The 16,381-nt window shown below is 35.8% G+C and overlaps 1 protein-coding gene across 2 annotated transcripts in view; it reads right to left on the reverse strand.

The window, feature by feature from the left end:
- KLHL4 (kelch like family member 4) overlaps positions 1 to 16,381 on the reverse strand; it is a 155,459-nt gene that overhangs the window by 70,706 nt on the left and 68,372 nt on the right. For both annotated transcript variants that reach the window (XM_072815499.1, XM_072815498.1), the window contains exons 2-3: positions 3,661 to 3,828; positions 3,153 to 3,289 (exon numbers count right to left, since the gene is read on the reverse strand). In XM_072815499.1, coding sequence (XP_072671600.1) covers positions 3,153 to 3,289; positions 3,661 to 3,828 — 305 coding nt within the window. The remainder of the gene's footprint in view (positions 1 to 3,152; positions 3,290 to 3,660; positions 3,829 to 16,381) is intronic.

The raw sequence follows: 16,381 nt of genomic DNA on the forward strand, positions 1-16,381 counted from the left end.
CAAATGTGCTCATTAGGTGAACTTTTCAATTTCTGTCATTACTAGGGCCATCTTTTCTAGGGCATAGCATTCACTATGGGAATACCTTTCAAGGTCGTCATATGCAAGGAAGTCCATAAAAACACTAATAAAATGGATGCAGGGAGCCAGGCTAGATTATCAAATGTAGCAAAGGAACAGTGAATACCATTATTGCAAAGAACAGTAATATGTTATTTGTCATCTTAGACCTGCCTCTAAATCTTATATCAAAAACTGTAAATACTATGACTCAGGGAGTATTATATCATATTGTGTAAGAACCATACAATTGCCCATACATGTAACTATCATTTGTAGGGCAATAATTTTTTTGATAAATAAGTAGAGCACTAAGATTATATGTCTATATTTTTGTGTGTGTGTCTGCATTTATTAGCTGATAAGGATGAGTTTACTAAGGTATTATACCTGGAACTAACCCCTGGCATTGTCTCAATTAAGAAAAATAATATTGCCAACAGTCCTCAAATAAATGTTTGTATGATCATTTTCTTAGATATAAGAAAGTGATTCTGTTTGAAAATATCTATGAAGAGATTTTTTTATGAGATCAGAGCTATTTGTTTCCTTTATATTGAGATATTATATATATACACACACATATATACATATATATAAATTTTCAGAGGAAACATTGTTAATGGCTTATTGCAAATGTTGTAAGTTATTTTCATAAGTTATATTCCTTTTTTGTTTTAGCCAACCTATATGTAATTTTAAAAAATGATATTTCATATGGGACATATATACTATAAACTATTTCCTTATATTTTTCCTTGTAAAATGTCTTAGTATGGATGCTATATGGTTTCATATGCATAAAGAAAAGAGAAATAGAGATTGTGATATGCTCTGTATTTGTTTCAACCTCTAAAATATGGTGCAAAAGGGTCTCATCCATCAGCAGACTTTCTTGAGTTTTTTTTTTGTTTCTTTGTTTGTTTGTTTATTGTCATAGATTTTGATGGGAGACTGCTGCCTGTATCTCATGAGACCCAGAGAAGTTATAAACTATTCTCAGATACATACCTAAAGATTCACCTGCTACAGACATTGAAACTTGGCCTGATTATTAAAAATAATATTCATTTTTTAATGAACAAAATCATAAAGCTCCTAGAAGAAAACAGTAAAAAAATTCCTTGACATTGTTCTTGACAATTTATTGGATAATAAACCAAAAGACAGGCTACAAAAGCTAAAATAAACAAGTGGGACTACATCAATCTAAAAATCTTCTGCATAGAGAACGAAATATAAAATGTATTGAAAAGGCAATCTGCAGAATGAGAGAAAAATATTGCAAACCATATATCTGATAAGGGGCTAATATCTGAAATATATAAAGGACTCCTATAATTTAATAGCACAAAAGCAAATAATCCAATTAAAAAAGATCAAGTAACCTGAATAATATATTTTTTCCAAAGATAAAATACAAATTAGCAATAGGGATATGAAAAGGTGCTTAATATCACTAATTACCAGTGAAATGTAAATCAAAATGCATAGCTGTTAAGATGGCTATTGTCAAAAAGATAAGGTATAACCAATGTTGGTGAGACTTTGGAGAAAAGGAAACCTTTATGCACTATTTGTGGGAATGTAAATTAATAAAGCTTTATGGAAAATAATATGGTCATTCCTGAAAAAATTAGAAAATAAAACTACCATATGATCCAGCAATCATAATTATTTATACAAAGAAATGAAATCAGGATTTTTAAGATGATTTTATTTATTTATTCATGAGAGACAAAGAGAGAGAGAGAGAGAGAGAGGCAGAGACATAGGCAGAAGGAGAAACAGGCTTCACGCAGGGAGCCCAATGTGGGACTTGATCCCGGGACCCCAGGATCACACCTTGAGCCAAAGGCAAACACTCAACCGCTGGGCCACCCAGGCATTCCTATGAAATCAGGATCTTAAGAGATATCTGCACTTCCATATTTGTTGCAGTATTATTTACAATAGCTAAGATATGGAAACAATCAAACAACCTAAATGTCCTTCAAAGGTTGAATGAATAAAGAAAATGTTTATACATTTTTTCTCTGATTTCACAGAAATGGCAGGTACATTGGTGGTTGCTAGTGGCTGAGAGTGGGGAAATGGGGAGGTTTAGGTCAAAGAGTGTAAAGTTTCAGTTATAATAGTTCTGGTGATCTAACATATAGTATGCTGTGTTTAGTTAATAACATGATATTGGGTACTGTATACTTGAAACTTGTTGAGATATATCTTAAGCATTTTCACCACAAAAGGAAATTAACTATTTGAGATAATGTACATTATTATCTTCATCTTTGTAAACATTCCACTTATATATGCATAGCAAATCATCACATAGTATACTTTATTTTTTTTTTTTTTTACATAGTATACTTTAAAATATATATTTGTCAATTGTCCCTCAAGACAGTTGGAATAGATAAATACTTCTAATCCCCTAAACTTATCTTGTTACCTTTGCCTTATAGTTTGAGTAAATATGACTTTATTATTTCAAAAGAAGAGACTAAGTCTTTAATATAGACATGGAATACTACACTTCTAGTTTTACAAATGAGAATGGGGGCCATATGTGGCTCAGCTAGTTAAGCATCCAACTCTTGATTTCAGATCAGGTCATGATTGCTGGGTCTTGAGATAAAGCCCTGCATGGGATTCTGTGCACTGAGCATGGAGTTTGCTTGAGATTCTCTCTCCTTCTCCCTCTGCCCCTCCTCTCGCTTGCACACACTTTCTAACTAACTAACTAACTAACTAACTAACTAACTAATAAATAAATAAACACAAAAATAAATAAATCTTTTTTAAAAATGGGAATGTACCCACACCATTCAGGAGAGAGACAGACATGTCCCTGTATTTTTGTGTTAAAATAGCTTTATTCTCTCATGGTCAAAAATTTTATGGCATATTATTCACCTCTTATTCTTTTATACTACTGAATTTAGATTTTGATTCTGCCCCTTACTATCTTGGGAAAATTACTTAACTAGTTGATCCTTCAATTTTCTCATTTCTAGAGTAGGAATAATAATAATGTAGATTATCTAATATAGGGTATTTGTGATGATTGATTGACTTAATACATTTTACTTTACCTGTGTAAGCATACTGCACCAAGGAATTAAGTGCATTAGGATCAATTCCTTCCATCCTGACCTCTTCTTGTTTGGCTTCAAGCACATCATTAGTAAACATTGCAGCGAAATAATCAGACACTGCGCTGAGAACCAACCTTGAAATAGGAATGTTTCATAGGAACTTAAGTTAGTCTGTAGTTTCATCAAAAACAATCAGTAAGTTTGTAACACTGCTGAGTTTGTTATCCACATAAATTTTTTTCACAGTAAAGTGTAGTGAAATTAGAAAGGTAAATTAAGTAAATTGACTTTCTTTTGAGGATTTGTGCTGTTTTAAATCAATTTCTCTAAAGTTTGGTTCTTCTAAATATCACACAGGGAAATGGAACATATATACTAATACTTTTTCAATGTAGGAAGATAAAAATATATTTTCTTCAGTGTTCTAATTTGTTTTCAAAGGACCAATTCATTCTCATTCACGTGCTATATTCACAAAATGATCTGTCTGCATAAGGATGCTTACCGATGGGCTGGGATTCGGAGGTGTCCAGCAATAAGTAATACATCACACAGCTGTTCCTCTTTCAGGTAGTTCTCCATTTTGTGAAGAGTTTGCTCTGCGTGGTTTACAGCATGGAACTGCTCCTCGGACCTGCTGACATTCATAGCTTCAGGATTTTGTGTATCCAATCTGAAAGGGGAGTAAGAGGGAGAATATGATTTGCTGAGTGTGAAAATGTCCAGCAGAAATTTGGGCACATCAAATTCTAAAAGAAATATACTGGGTTAAAGTAAAATATAAATTTGCCCTCCAATCTTAAATATTTCAGTATGATTACTGTCTAGCTTCCCATTAAAATGAAATGTGATGGTTCATATTTATACTTAGAATGGAATCATAAATGTGTATAGTACCATTGCAGGACTAGTGGTAATTTTTACATGCATAAACATAAACTTAAATATGCCAGCCTCTTTTTTTGATTTTTATTGGTACCACAGTTATGTAATTAGGCATAAAATTGTAGGGATGATTCAAAAACTTTTCAAATTTGATTATGTCCTGAAGCTTCTCCATGGGATACTCATTATACATCAGAAATATTTCCTAAAGAATTTCAAACTTGAGTTCATAACATTCTTTACAAGGTCAGTGCCATCAAGAAAATATATAATTTCCATATTTTATATATTTTTTCCAGATTTATTGAGACATAATTAACACATAACATTGTGTGAGTTTAAGGTGTACAGTGTAATGATTTCATATATGTATAGATTATGAAATTATTACCATGATAAGGTTAGTAAACACGTCTGTCACTTCACAGAGTTACCATTTTTAATGAGTGTGGTGAGAACATTTAAGATCTAGAGTCTTATCAACTTTCAAGTATACAATACAGTATTGTTAACAATAGTCACAAGGCTGTATATTAGATCTCCAGAGCTTATTCATGTTTTTTTCCCAGACCAATGGATTTTATTTTATTTCTTTCCTATTTTAATTTAAATTCAATTAACCAACATATAGTAGTACATCATTAGTTTCAGATGTAGAGTTTAATAATTCATCAGTTGCATATAACACCCAGTGCTTATCAACATACCCTCCTTAATACCAATCATCCAATTACCCCATACCCCTGCCCACCTCCCCTGCAGCAACCCTCAGTGAGTTGCCTATAGTTAAGAGTCTCTCATGGTTTTTCTCCCTCTCTGATGAATTCCCATTTAGTTTTCCCTCTCTTCCCCTATGATCCTCTGCACTGTTTCTTATATTCCACATATAAGTAAAACCATATGAGAATTGTCTTTCTCTGACCACTTTCACTCAGCATAATACCCTCCAGTTCCATCCACGTTGATGTAGATAGTAGGCATTCATCCTTTCTAATGGCTGAGTAATATTCCATTGTATATATATGCCACATCTTCTTTATCCATTCATCTATTGATGGAAATCTTGGCTCTTTCATCTTCTAACTGGAAGCTTGTACCACTTGACTATTTAGGCAAATATGATGACTTGAATTCACAATGATGCAAGTTGTCTTCATGTTTTCTCAGCATCACACAATGGTGGAATTTAAATACACAAGCATATAGAAGCTTATGATCAGTAGAAGATTAAATCCTTAATGGTTGGATGAACACAAATACTTTGCTTATGGTCTTTGTTTCTTTTAGGCATCATTTTACAATCATTAGTTTTAGGTTCCCCCACCCCCAATTCAGCCTGTGTTTCTCTGAAGACAATTGGGCCAGGTGACGTTATTCTCTGTTTAATTTAAATAAATGATTCATCTCTGAATCTTCTTTTTTGTCTCTGAATCTTCTGAACCTCTAAAGACTCTTTGGGACATTCAGTCACAGTATTACATGGATAATTAGGTTGGCATGGTATGAATATCCTTAGAAATTGTCTGCTACAAAATGTGCTTGTTTCTGAAAGGAACAATACTTTTTCACCATAGGTTAAAAAGCATCCAGGTTCCCCTTAACTCAGTTACCATAATCTTTTCTTTGCTCAAATAATGGTTTGGTTTACATTGAGTCGATCAAATGTTCAATGTCAATGCCATATTATCTTAGCATTCCTCATGTATATTCCATCATTTATTGCAGAGGAGCATATTCTAAAGCAGGAATATATTTTAGGAAGTTCTGGCAAGGAAATAATATTATTCTGTGAAATTTCTTCAGCCTAATTTGGTTAAGGCCAAAAAGTCATCTTTAATTATTAACTATTGGGGATGTATTTACTTGGGCATGCAAATTTATTAGATATCTGCAGTATTTTTTATGATTAAAATACAGATTTTTAGAATCTAAAAATCCTATCAATATGAACCATGCATAATTTTGTTATGTTTCCAAATACAAAGGCAACTGCATCTTGTGTCTCATTAAGAAATAAGAAATTAGGGGCACCTTGGTTGCTCAGTGGTTGAGCATCTGCCTTCAGCTCAGGTCATGATCCCAAGGTCTTGGGATCAAGTCCCACATTGGGCTCCCTGAAGGGAGCCTGCTTCTCCTGCTGCCTAAATCTCTGCCTCTCTCTGTGTCTCTCATGAATAAACAAACAAAAATCTTTTTTAAAAATATTATAAAAATAAGAAATTAATATTCAAAAAATATGGCTATATCAAACTATAGCATCCAAAATATAACATGCATAGTAACCAAAATTATAAAATATTAAAATCTATTCTTGGTCATCACCTAATCAGAATATAATAAAACAAGCGAAAAAGCATACCAACAATTAAAACTAAACTTTTGAAAAACAACCCAATCTGAATAAGTTCCCAGAGCTCATAAACTACAATTCTCTTGTCTCCATTTTAGATACTGTAATGTCAGGTCAGATGTTGTAATGGAAGCCAATGCATTAGAGAATGTTCTTCCCTTTTCATTATTGTATGGTATATAGATGGTGACAGCAGAGGCAGCATGCTGAAATGGAAAAAAAAAACACTAAAATACCTAGATTTAGTTCCTGCTCTTGTACATACAAGCTGAACGATCTTGGGCAACTCACTATATCTTTCTAAGCTTTAATTTTCTCCTACAAAATGGAGATAAAAATAATACTAATACCAATACTACCAAAAGTAATGCTTATGTCACAGGGTTCTTCAGATGATTATATGAGAAAATGTACATAAAAATTTCTGTACATTTTTGTAAATTTGTGATATAATCAGGTATATATGATTACAATAAGTTTTTATGACTTTAGGCTTTTATATGTAATGTTAGTGATAACCAAAAATGAAATATCTATAGAATATTCACAATTAAAAATGAGGAGGGAATTAAAACATTTCAATTCAAGAAAATCAACAAGTAGAAATAAAGGCAGTAATGGAACAAATGAAGAAGTTAGTACAAGATATATAGACTTTGGAATAGCAAAATGGCATTAAATAAGAAGTGAAGAAATCTGACTAAAGTATGGACTTTAGTGAATAATAATAATACAGAAAACAATTTTCTGTAATCTTATGTTAAGTTCATCCTGACTACGAAGATGTAATTATTTCCATAAATATATTTAAAATGTTTTTATCTGGAATTGTTATTCATTAATTAATAGACTACATTTTTTAGAACAGTTATAGAATTGTAAAAAAAATGAGAAGTACATAATTCTTTACTTGGGTGTCATAATTATGGAAGAGTGTACTGGTAGCAAACAGGTAGAGACCAAAGATACTAGTAAACACCATATAATGTATAAGACAGCCCTTTACAATAATTGTCTAGGCCAAAATGTCAATATTTCCAAATTTGAAACACTCTGGTCTACCTCTTAATCCTATAGTTAGCTTTTTAAACCTTTGAGAGCAGAGGCTATGTTTAAAAAAATTTAAAGGATGAACCTAATAAATATTTTGTACACAATGAACATGTAATCACTGATTTCGTATTTAAGCCTAATTTCAGTGACTAAACATTAATGTTTTTTACTATGGCAAAGTGAATAAATTTATTGAGTTTTGAGAATGAGGAGGGATATTTGGACTATCATTACAAAGAACCATTATAACCAAAAAACTAATTTTTAAACCAAAGTTTTTAGGTCAATTTCAGATTTACATAAAATTGATATGATAATAGAAATTTGCATATCCATATTCAGTTCCCACTATTATTAATATATTAATCAATATGATACTGCTTTGTAATTAATAAACCAACACTGGTACATTATTATTGACTAAAGTCTATGGGCCAAAGACATGAACAGAAATTTCACAGAAGAAGACATAGACATGTCCAACAGGCACATGAGAAAATGCTCCGCATCACTGGCCATCAGGGAAATACAAATCAAAACCACAATGAGATACCACCTCACACCAGTTAGAATGGTGAAAATTAACAAGATAGGAAACAACAAGTGTTGGAGAGGATATGTAGAAAGGGGAACCGTCTTGCACTGTTGGTGGGAATGTGAACTGGTGCAGCCACTCTGGAAAACTGTGTGGAGGTTCCTCAAAGAGTTAAAAATAGAGCTACCCTAGACCCAGCAATTGCACTGCTGGGATTTACCTCAAAGATACAGTTGCAGTGAAAATCCGAATCATCTGCACCCCGATGTTTATATCAGCAATGTCCACAATAGCCAAACTGTGGAAGGAGCCTTGGTGTCCATCAAAAGATGAATGGATAAAGAAGATGTGGTCTATGTATACAATGGAATATTACTCAGCCATTAGAAACAACAAATACCCACCATTTGCTTCAATGTGGATAGAATTGGAGGGTATTATGCTGAGTGCAGTGCATCAGTCAGAGAAGGACAATCATTATATGGCTTCATTCATTCATTCATGGAATATAAAAATTAGTGTAAAGGATTAAAGGGGAAACGAGAGAAAATGAGTGGGAAATATCAGAGTGTGACAGAACATGAGGGACTCCTAACTCTGGGAAACGAACAAGGGGTAGTGGAAGGGGAGGTGGGCAGCAGGATGGGGTGACTGGGTGATGGGCACGGAGGGGGCACTTGATGTAGTATAACTGGCTGTTATACTATATGTTGTCAAATCAGATTCCAATAATAAAATATAGAAAAAAGTGGAGTTATGTGTCAATATTATATTAATACTTGTTTTTGTATTTGCCATGCGTCTATCTTCTTTGTTCTGAGGACATTATATTTTTGTTTTTAGCCACTGCCTAGCATCTTTTCAACTTTAAGTATTCCCTTTAATATCTCTTTTTGGGCAGGTCTAATGGTAATAAACTGTCTGTTTTTATTTAGGAATATCTTAATCTGTCCCTCATTTTTGAAGGACAGTTTTGCCAGATATAGAATTCTCAGTTCATTTTCTTCAGTACTTTATACCATCTAAATGCTTTTTCTCTTAGAGGATTTCTGCTGATGGAACCACAAATTATGTTATTGATGGTTACTTATATGTGTTACTTATATGTGATGAATCACTTCTCTTGTTATTTTAAAAATGCCCTTTTATTTCTGACAGTTTGATTACAATGAGTTTTCTCTGGTTATATTGGATTTATCCTCTTGCATTTCATTTAGATACTTTATTTATTTATTTATTTATTTATATTTTATTAAAGTATAAGTAACATACAGTGTATATTTTTCAGGTGTACACCACAATGATTCAATAATTCTATACATCACTCATTGTTTACCATGAGTGTAGTAACCATCTGTTACCAAACCACATTATTGCAATCATATTGCAATATGAATATATTGCAATCATATCACATATATTGCAATCATATTGAATATATTCCCTATATTTTTCATTTCTGTGACCTATTTATTTTATAACTTGAATTTTGTATCTTTGATCTCTGCCTATCTCATTCATCCCGCACGCACCTACCTTCTGGCTGCCACCAGTTCCCTGTATTAAAGCATCTGGATATTTATGTGTCTATCTTTTTGAATTTTTTTCATTTGAGTATGTTTGATACCAAATCGTATCTTATTTTCAAGTGATTTGACTTCTCTATATGTTATGCTATGATCACCAAAATTGTATCTTCCATCTGTCATTATACATTGCTATTAAATTATTAATGACTATATTCCCTATATGTACATTTTAATCCTGTGACTTATTCATTCCATACTTGGAAGCTTCTATCTCTGATTCCCTTCACCTATTCTGCCCACCCCCTACATGCTTTTCCTCTAGCAACAGTTTGTTTTCTGTATGTATAGATCTGATCCTGCTTTTGTTTATTAGTTTCTTTAATTCTGCAGATAAGTGAGATCATATGGTATTTGTCTTTTTCTGATTGACTTATTTCACATAGCATTATACCCTCTAGATCCATCTATGTTGTTACAAATGTCTAGATTTCATTCTTTTTTATGGTTGAGTGATATTTCACTATAAATCTGATATATATATATACATATATATGATTTCACTATAAAACTACTATAACAAGTAAATGAATTCAGTAAAGCCACACATTATGAAATCAATTTACAAGAATTGGCTGCATTTTTATATAAAAATAATGAAGTAGCAGAACAAGAAATTAAGAAAACAATCTTGTGAATTGCAGTAAAAAGAATAAAATACCTAGGAGTAAGCTTAACTAAGAAGATGAACGACCTGTATTCTGAGACCTACAAAACATTGATGAAAGATACTGAAGATGACACAAATGGAAAGATATCCCATGCTCATCGATTAGGAGAACAAATATTATTAAAATGTTCATACAACCAAAATCTATCAATGCATTTAATACAATCTCTATCAAAATATCAACAACTTGGAGGAGGGGCAAGATGGTGGAAGATTAGGGTCCCCAAATCACCTGTCTCCACCAAATTACCTAGATAACCTTCAAATCATCCTGAAAATCTACGAATTCGGCCTGAGATTTAAAGAGAGAACAGCTGAAACGCTACAGTGAGAAGAGTTCGTGCTTCTATCAAGGTAGGAAGACGGGGAAAAAGAAATAAAAAAACAAAAGGCATCCAAGGGGGAGGGGCCCCGCGAGGAGCCGGGCTAAGGCCCGGGCGAGTGTCCCCAGGACAGGAGAGCCCCGTCCCGGAGAAGCAGGAGCTGCACCGACCTTCCCGGGCAGAAAGGGGCTCGCAGGGAGTTGGAGCAGGACCCAGGAGGCGGGGATGCCCTCAGGCTCCGTGGGACACTAACAGACACCTGCGCCCCGTGGAGAGTGCACCGAGCTCCCTAAGGGCTGCAACGCGCAGACATTGACCTGGAGCAGATCGGAGGGGCTCCGGCGGCGGCTCCACTGAGAGGCGGCTGTGCAGCAGGGAGTGCGAATCCAACAGCGCAGACGGGGAGCATAGGGCGCCAGGACACCCAAGATCCGGCCTCTCCCGGGACAGGCAGAGGCCAGGAGGGCCGAGGACAGCAAGGACACTCCTGCCCGGGGCTGAGCAGATCAGCGGCTGCACCCCGGAGCCTCCAGAACCTGCAGACCAAGAGCTCTGGAGTTACTGCGGGAGCTGAATCCAGGTTTCCAAGGCTGCCGTAGCCACTGGGGTTGTTCCTCCAGGGTCCTCACGGGATAAACAACCCACACTGAGCCCTGCACCAGGCAGGGGGCAGAGCAGCTCCCCCAAGTGCTAACACCTGAAAATCAGCACAGCAGGCCCCTCCCCCAGAAGACCAGCTAGACAGACAAGTTCCAGGGGAAGTAAAGGGACTTAAAGTATACAGAATCAGAAGATACTCCCCCGTGTTTTTTGTTTTTTGTTTTCTTTTTGATTTCTGATTGCTTCCCCCACCCCTTTTTTTCACCTTTCTTTTTCTTTCTCTTTTTCTTCTCCTTTTTCCTTTTTTCTTCCTTCTTTCTTTTTTCTTTTTCTCTTTTCTTTCCTTCTCTCTTTTTCTCCTTTTCCCAATACAGCTTTTTTTTGGCCACTGTGCAATGAGCAAAATGACTAGAAGGAAAACCTCACCTCAAAAGAAAGAATCAGAAACAGTCCTCTCTCCCACAGAGTTACAAAATCTGGATTACAACTCAATGTCAGAAAGCCAATTCAGAATCACTATTATACACTATTATACTGGTGGCTCTAAAAAAAGCATAAAAGACTCAAGAGACTTCATGACTGCAGAATTTAGATCCAATCAGCCAGAAATTAAAAATCAATTGAATGAGATGCAATACAAACTAGAAGTCCTAATGACAAGAGTTAACAAGGTGGAAGAAGGAGTGAGTGACATAGGAGACAAGTTGATGGCAAAGAGGGAACCTGAGGAAAAAAGAGACAAACAATTAAAAGACCATGAAGACAGATTAAGGGAAATAAACGACAGCCAGAGGAAGAAAAACTTATGTTTAATTGGGGTTCCCGAGAGTGCCAAAAGGGCCAGAGGGCCAGAATATGTATATGAACGAATCCTAGCTGAAAACTTTCCTAATCTGGGAAGGGAAACAGGCATTCAGATCCAGGAAATAGAGAGATCCCCCCCCTAAAATCAATAAAAACCGTTCAACACCTCGACATTTAATAGTGAAGCTTGCAAATTCCAAAGATAAAGAGAAGATACTTAAAGCAGCAAGAGACAAGAAATTCCTGACTTTTATGGGGAGGAATATTAGGGTAACAGCAGATCTCTCCAAAGACATGGCAGGCCAGAAAAGGCTGGCAGGATATATTCAGGGTCCTAAATGAGAAGAACATGCAACCAAGAATACTTTATCCAGGAAGGCTCTCATTCAGAATGGAAGGAGAGATAAAGAGCTTCCAAAACAGGCAGAAACTGAAGGAATATGTGACCTCCAAACCAGCTCTGCAAGAAATTTTAAGGGGGACTCTTAAAATCCCCCTTTAAGAAGAAGTTCAGTGGAACAATCCACAAAAGCAAGGACTGAATAGATATCATGATGACACTAAACTCATATCTGTCAATAGTAACTCTGAACGTGAACGGGCTTAATGACCCCATCAAAAGGCGCAGGGTTTCAGACTGGATAAAAAAGCAGGACCCATCTATTTGCTGTCTACGAGAGACTCATTTTAGACAGAAGGACACCTACAACCTGAAAATAAAAGGTTGGAGAACCATTTACCATTCAAATGGTCCTCAAAAGAAAGCAGGGGTCTCCATCCTTATATCAGATAAACTAAAATTTACCCCGAAGACTGTAGTGAGAGATGAAGAGGGACACTATCTCATACTTAAAGGATTTATCCAACAAGAGGAGTTAACAATCTTCAATATATATGCCCCAAATGTGGGAGCTGCCAAATATTTAAACCAATTAATAACCAAACTGAAGAAATACTTAGATAATAATACACTTATACTTGGTGACTTCAATCTAGCTCTTTCTACCCTGGATAGGTCTTCTAAGCACAACATCTCCATCTTCAAAGAAACGGAGCTTTAAATGATACACTGGACCAGATGGATTTCACAGATATCTACAGAACTTTACATCCAAACTCAACTGCATACACATTCTTCTCAAGTGCACATGGAACTTTCTCCAGAATAGACCACATACTGGGTCACAAATCAGGTCTAAACCGATACCAAAAGATTGGGATCGTCCCTGCATATTCTCAGACCATAATGCCTTGAAATTAGAACTAAATCACAACAAGAAGTTTGGAAGGACCTCAAACACGTGGAGGTTAAGGACCATCCTGCTAAAAGATGAAAAGGTCAACCAGGAAATTAAGGAAAAATTTAAAAGATTCACGGAAACTAATGAGAATGAAGATACAACCGTTCAAAATCTTTGGGATGCAGCAAAAGCAGTCCTGAGGGGGAAATACGTCGCAATACAAGCATCCATTCAAAAACTGGAAAGAACTCAAATGCAAAAGCTAACCTTACACTTAAAGGAGCTAGAGAAAAAACAGCAGATGGACCCTACGCCCAGCAGAAGAAGAGAGTTAATTAAAATTCGAGCAGAACTCAACAAAATCGAGACCAGAAGAACTGTGGAACAGATCAACAGAACCAGGAGTTGGTTCTTTGAAAGAATTAATAAGACAGATAAACCATTAGCCAACCTTATTAAAAAGAAGAGAGAGAAGACTTAAATTAATAAAATCATGAATGAGAAAGGAGAGATCACTACCAACATCAAGGAAATACAAACTATTTTAAAAACATATTATGAACAGCTATACGCCAATAAATTAGGCAGTCTAGAAGAAATGGACGCATTCCTGGAAATTCACAAACTACCAAAACCGGAACAGGAAGAAATAGAAAACCTGAATAGGCCAATAACCAGGGAGGAAATTGAAGCAGTCATGAAAAAACTCCTAAGACACAAGAGTCCAAGGCCAGATGGCTTCCCAGGGGAATTCTATCAAATGTTTAAAGAAGAAATCATACCTATTCTCCTAAAACTGTTTGGAAAGATAGAAAGAGATGGAGTACTTCCAAATACGTTCTATGAGGCCAGCATCACCTTAATTCCAAAACCAGACAAAGACCCCACCAAAAAAGAGAATTACAGACCAATATCCCTGATGAACATGGATGCAAAAATTGTCAACAAGATACTAGCCAATAGGATCCAACAACACATTAAGAAAATTATTCACCATGACCAAGTAGGATTTATCCCTGGGACACAAGGCTGGTTCAACACTCGTAAAACAATCAATGTGATTCATCATATCAGCAAGAGAAAAACCAAGAACCATATGATCCTCTCCGTAGATGCAGAGAAAGCATTTGACAAAATACAGCATCCATTCCTGATCAAAACTCTTCAGAGTGTAGGGATAGTGGGAACTTTCCTCAACATCTTAAAAGCCATCTACGAAAAGCCCACAGCAAATATCATTCTCAATGGGGAAGCACTGGGAGCCTTTCCCCTAAGATCAGGAACAAGATAAGGATGTCCACTGTCACCACTGCTATTCAACATAGTATTGGAAGTCCTAGCCTCAGCAATCAGACAACAAAAAGACATTAAAGGCATTCAAATTGGCAAAGAAGAAGTCAAACCCTCCCTCTTCGCCAATGACATGATACTCTACATAGAAAACCCAAAAGCCTCCACCCCAAGATTGCTAGAAGTCATACAGCAATTTGGTAGCGTGGCAGGATACAAAATCAATGCCCAGAAATCAATGGCATTTCTATACACTAACAATGAGACTGAAGAAAGAGAAATTAAGGAGTCAATCCCATTTACAATTGCACCCAAAAGCATAAGATATCTAGGAATAAACCTAACCAAAGATGTAAAGGATCTATACCCTAAAAACGATAGAACACTTCTGACAGAAATTGAGGAAGACACCAAGAGATGGAAAAATATTCCATGCTCATGGATTGGCAGAATTAATATTGTGAAAATGTCAATGTTACCCAGGGCAATTTACACAATTAATGCTATCCCTATCAAGATACCATGGACTTTCTTCAGAGAGTTAGAACAAATTATTTTAAGATTTGTGTGGAATCAGAAAAGATCCCGAATAGCCAGGGGAATTTAAAAAAAAAAAAAAACATATCTGGGGGCATCACAATGCCAGATTTCAGGTTGCACTACAAAGCTGTGGTCATCAAGACAGTGTGGTACTGGCACAATAACAGACACATATATCAATGGAACAGAGTAGAGAACCCAGAAGTGGACCCTGAACTTTATGGTCAACTAATATTCAATAAAGGAGGAAAGACTATCCATTGGAAGTAGGACAGTCTCTTCAATAAATGGTGCTGGGAAAATTGGACATCCACATGCAGAAGAATGAAACTAGACCACTCTCTTTCACCATACACAAAGATAAACTCAAAATGGATGAAAGATCTAAATGTGAGACAAGATTCCATCAAAATCCAGAGGAGAACACAGGAAACATCCTATTTGAACGTGGCCACAGTAACTTCTTGCAAGATACATCCATGAAGGCAAAAGAAACAAAAGCAAAAATGAACTATTGGGACTTCATCAAGATAAGAAGCTTTTGCACAGCAAAGGATACAGTCAACAAAACTCAAAGACAACCTACAGAATGGGAGAAGATATTTGCAAATGACGTATCAGATAAAGGGCTAGTTTCCAAGATCTATAACTTATTAAACTCAACACCAAATAATCAAATAATCCAATCATGAAATGGGCAAAAGACATGAACAGAAATCTCACAGAGGAAGACATAGACATGGCCAACATGCACATGAGAAAATGCTCTGCATCACTTGCCATCAGGGAAATACAAATCAAAACCACAATGAGATACCACCTCACACCAGTGAGAATGGGGAAAATTAACAAGGCAGGAAACAACAAATGTTGGAGAGGATGTGGAGAAAAGGGAACCCTCTTACACTGTTGGTGGGAATGTGAACTGGTGCAGCCACTCTGAAAACTGTGTGGAGGTTCCTCAAAGAGTTAAAAATAGACCTGCCCTACAGCCCAGCAATTGCACTGTTGGGGATTTACCCCAAAGATTCAGATACAGTGAAACGCTGGGACACCTCCACCCAGATGTTTCTAGCAGCAATGTCCACAATAGCCAAACTGTGGAGGGAGCCTCGGTGTCCACTGGAAGATGAATGGATAAAGAAGATGTGGTTTTTGTATACAATGGAGTATTACTCACCCATTAGAAACAACAAATACCCACCATTTGCTTCAACATATGGAACTGGAGGGTATTATGCTGAGTGAAGTACGTCAATTGAAGAAGGACAAACAGTGTATGTTCTCATTCATTTGGGGAATATAAATAATAGTGAAAGGGAATATAAGGGAAGGGAGAAGAAATCTGA

The sequence above is a fragment of the Canis lupus genome, chromosome X, assembly GCF_048164855.1.
Source record: "Canis lupus baileyi chromosome X, mCanLup2.hap1, whole genome shotgun sequence".
NCBI lineage: Eukaryota > Metazoa > Chordata > Mammalia > Carnivora > Canidae > Canis > Canis lupus.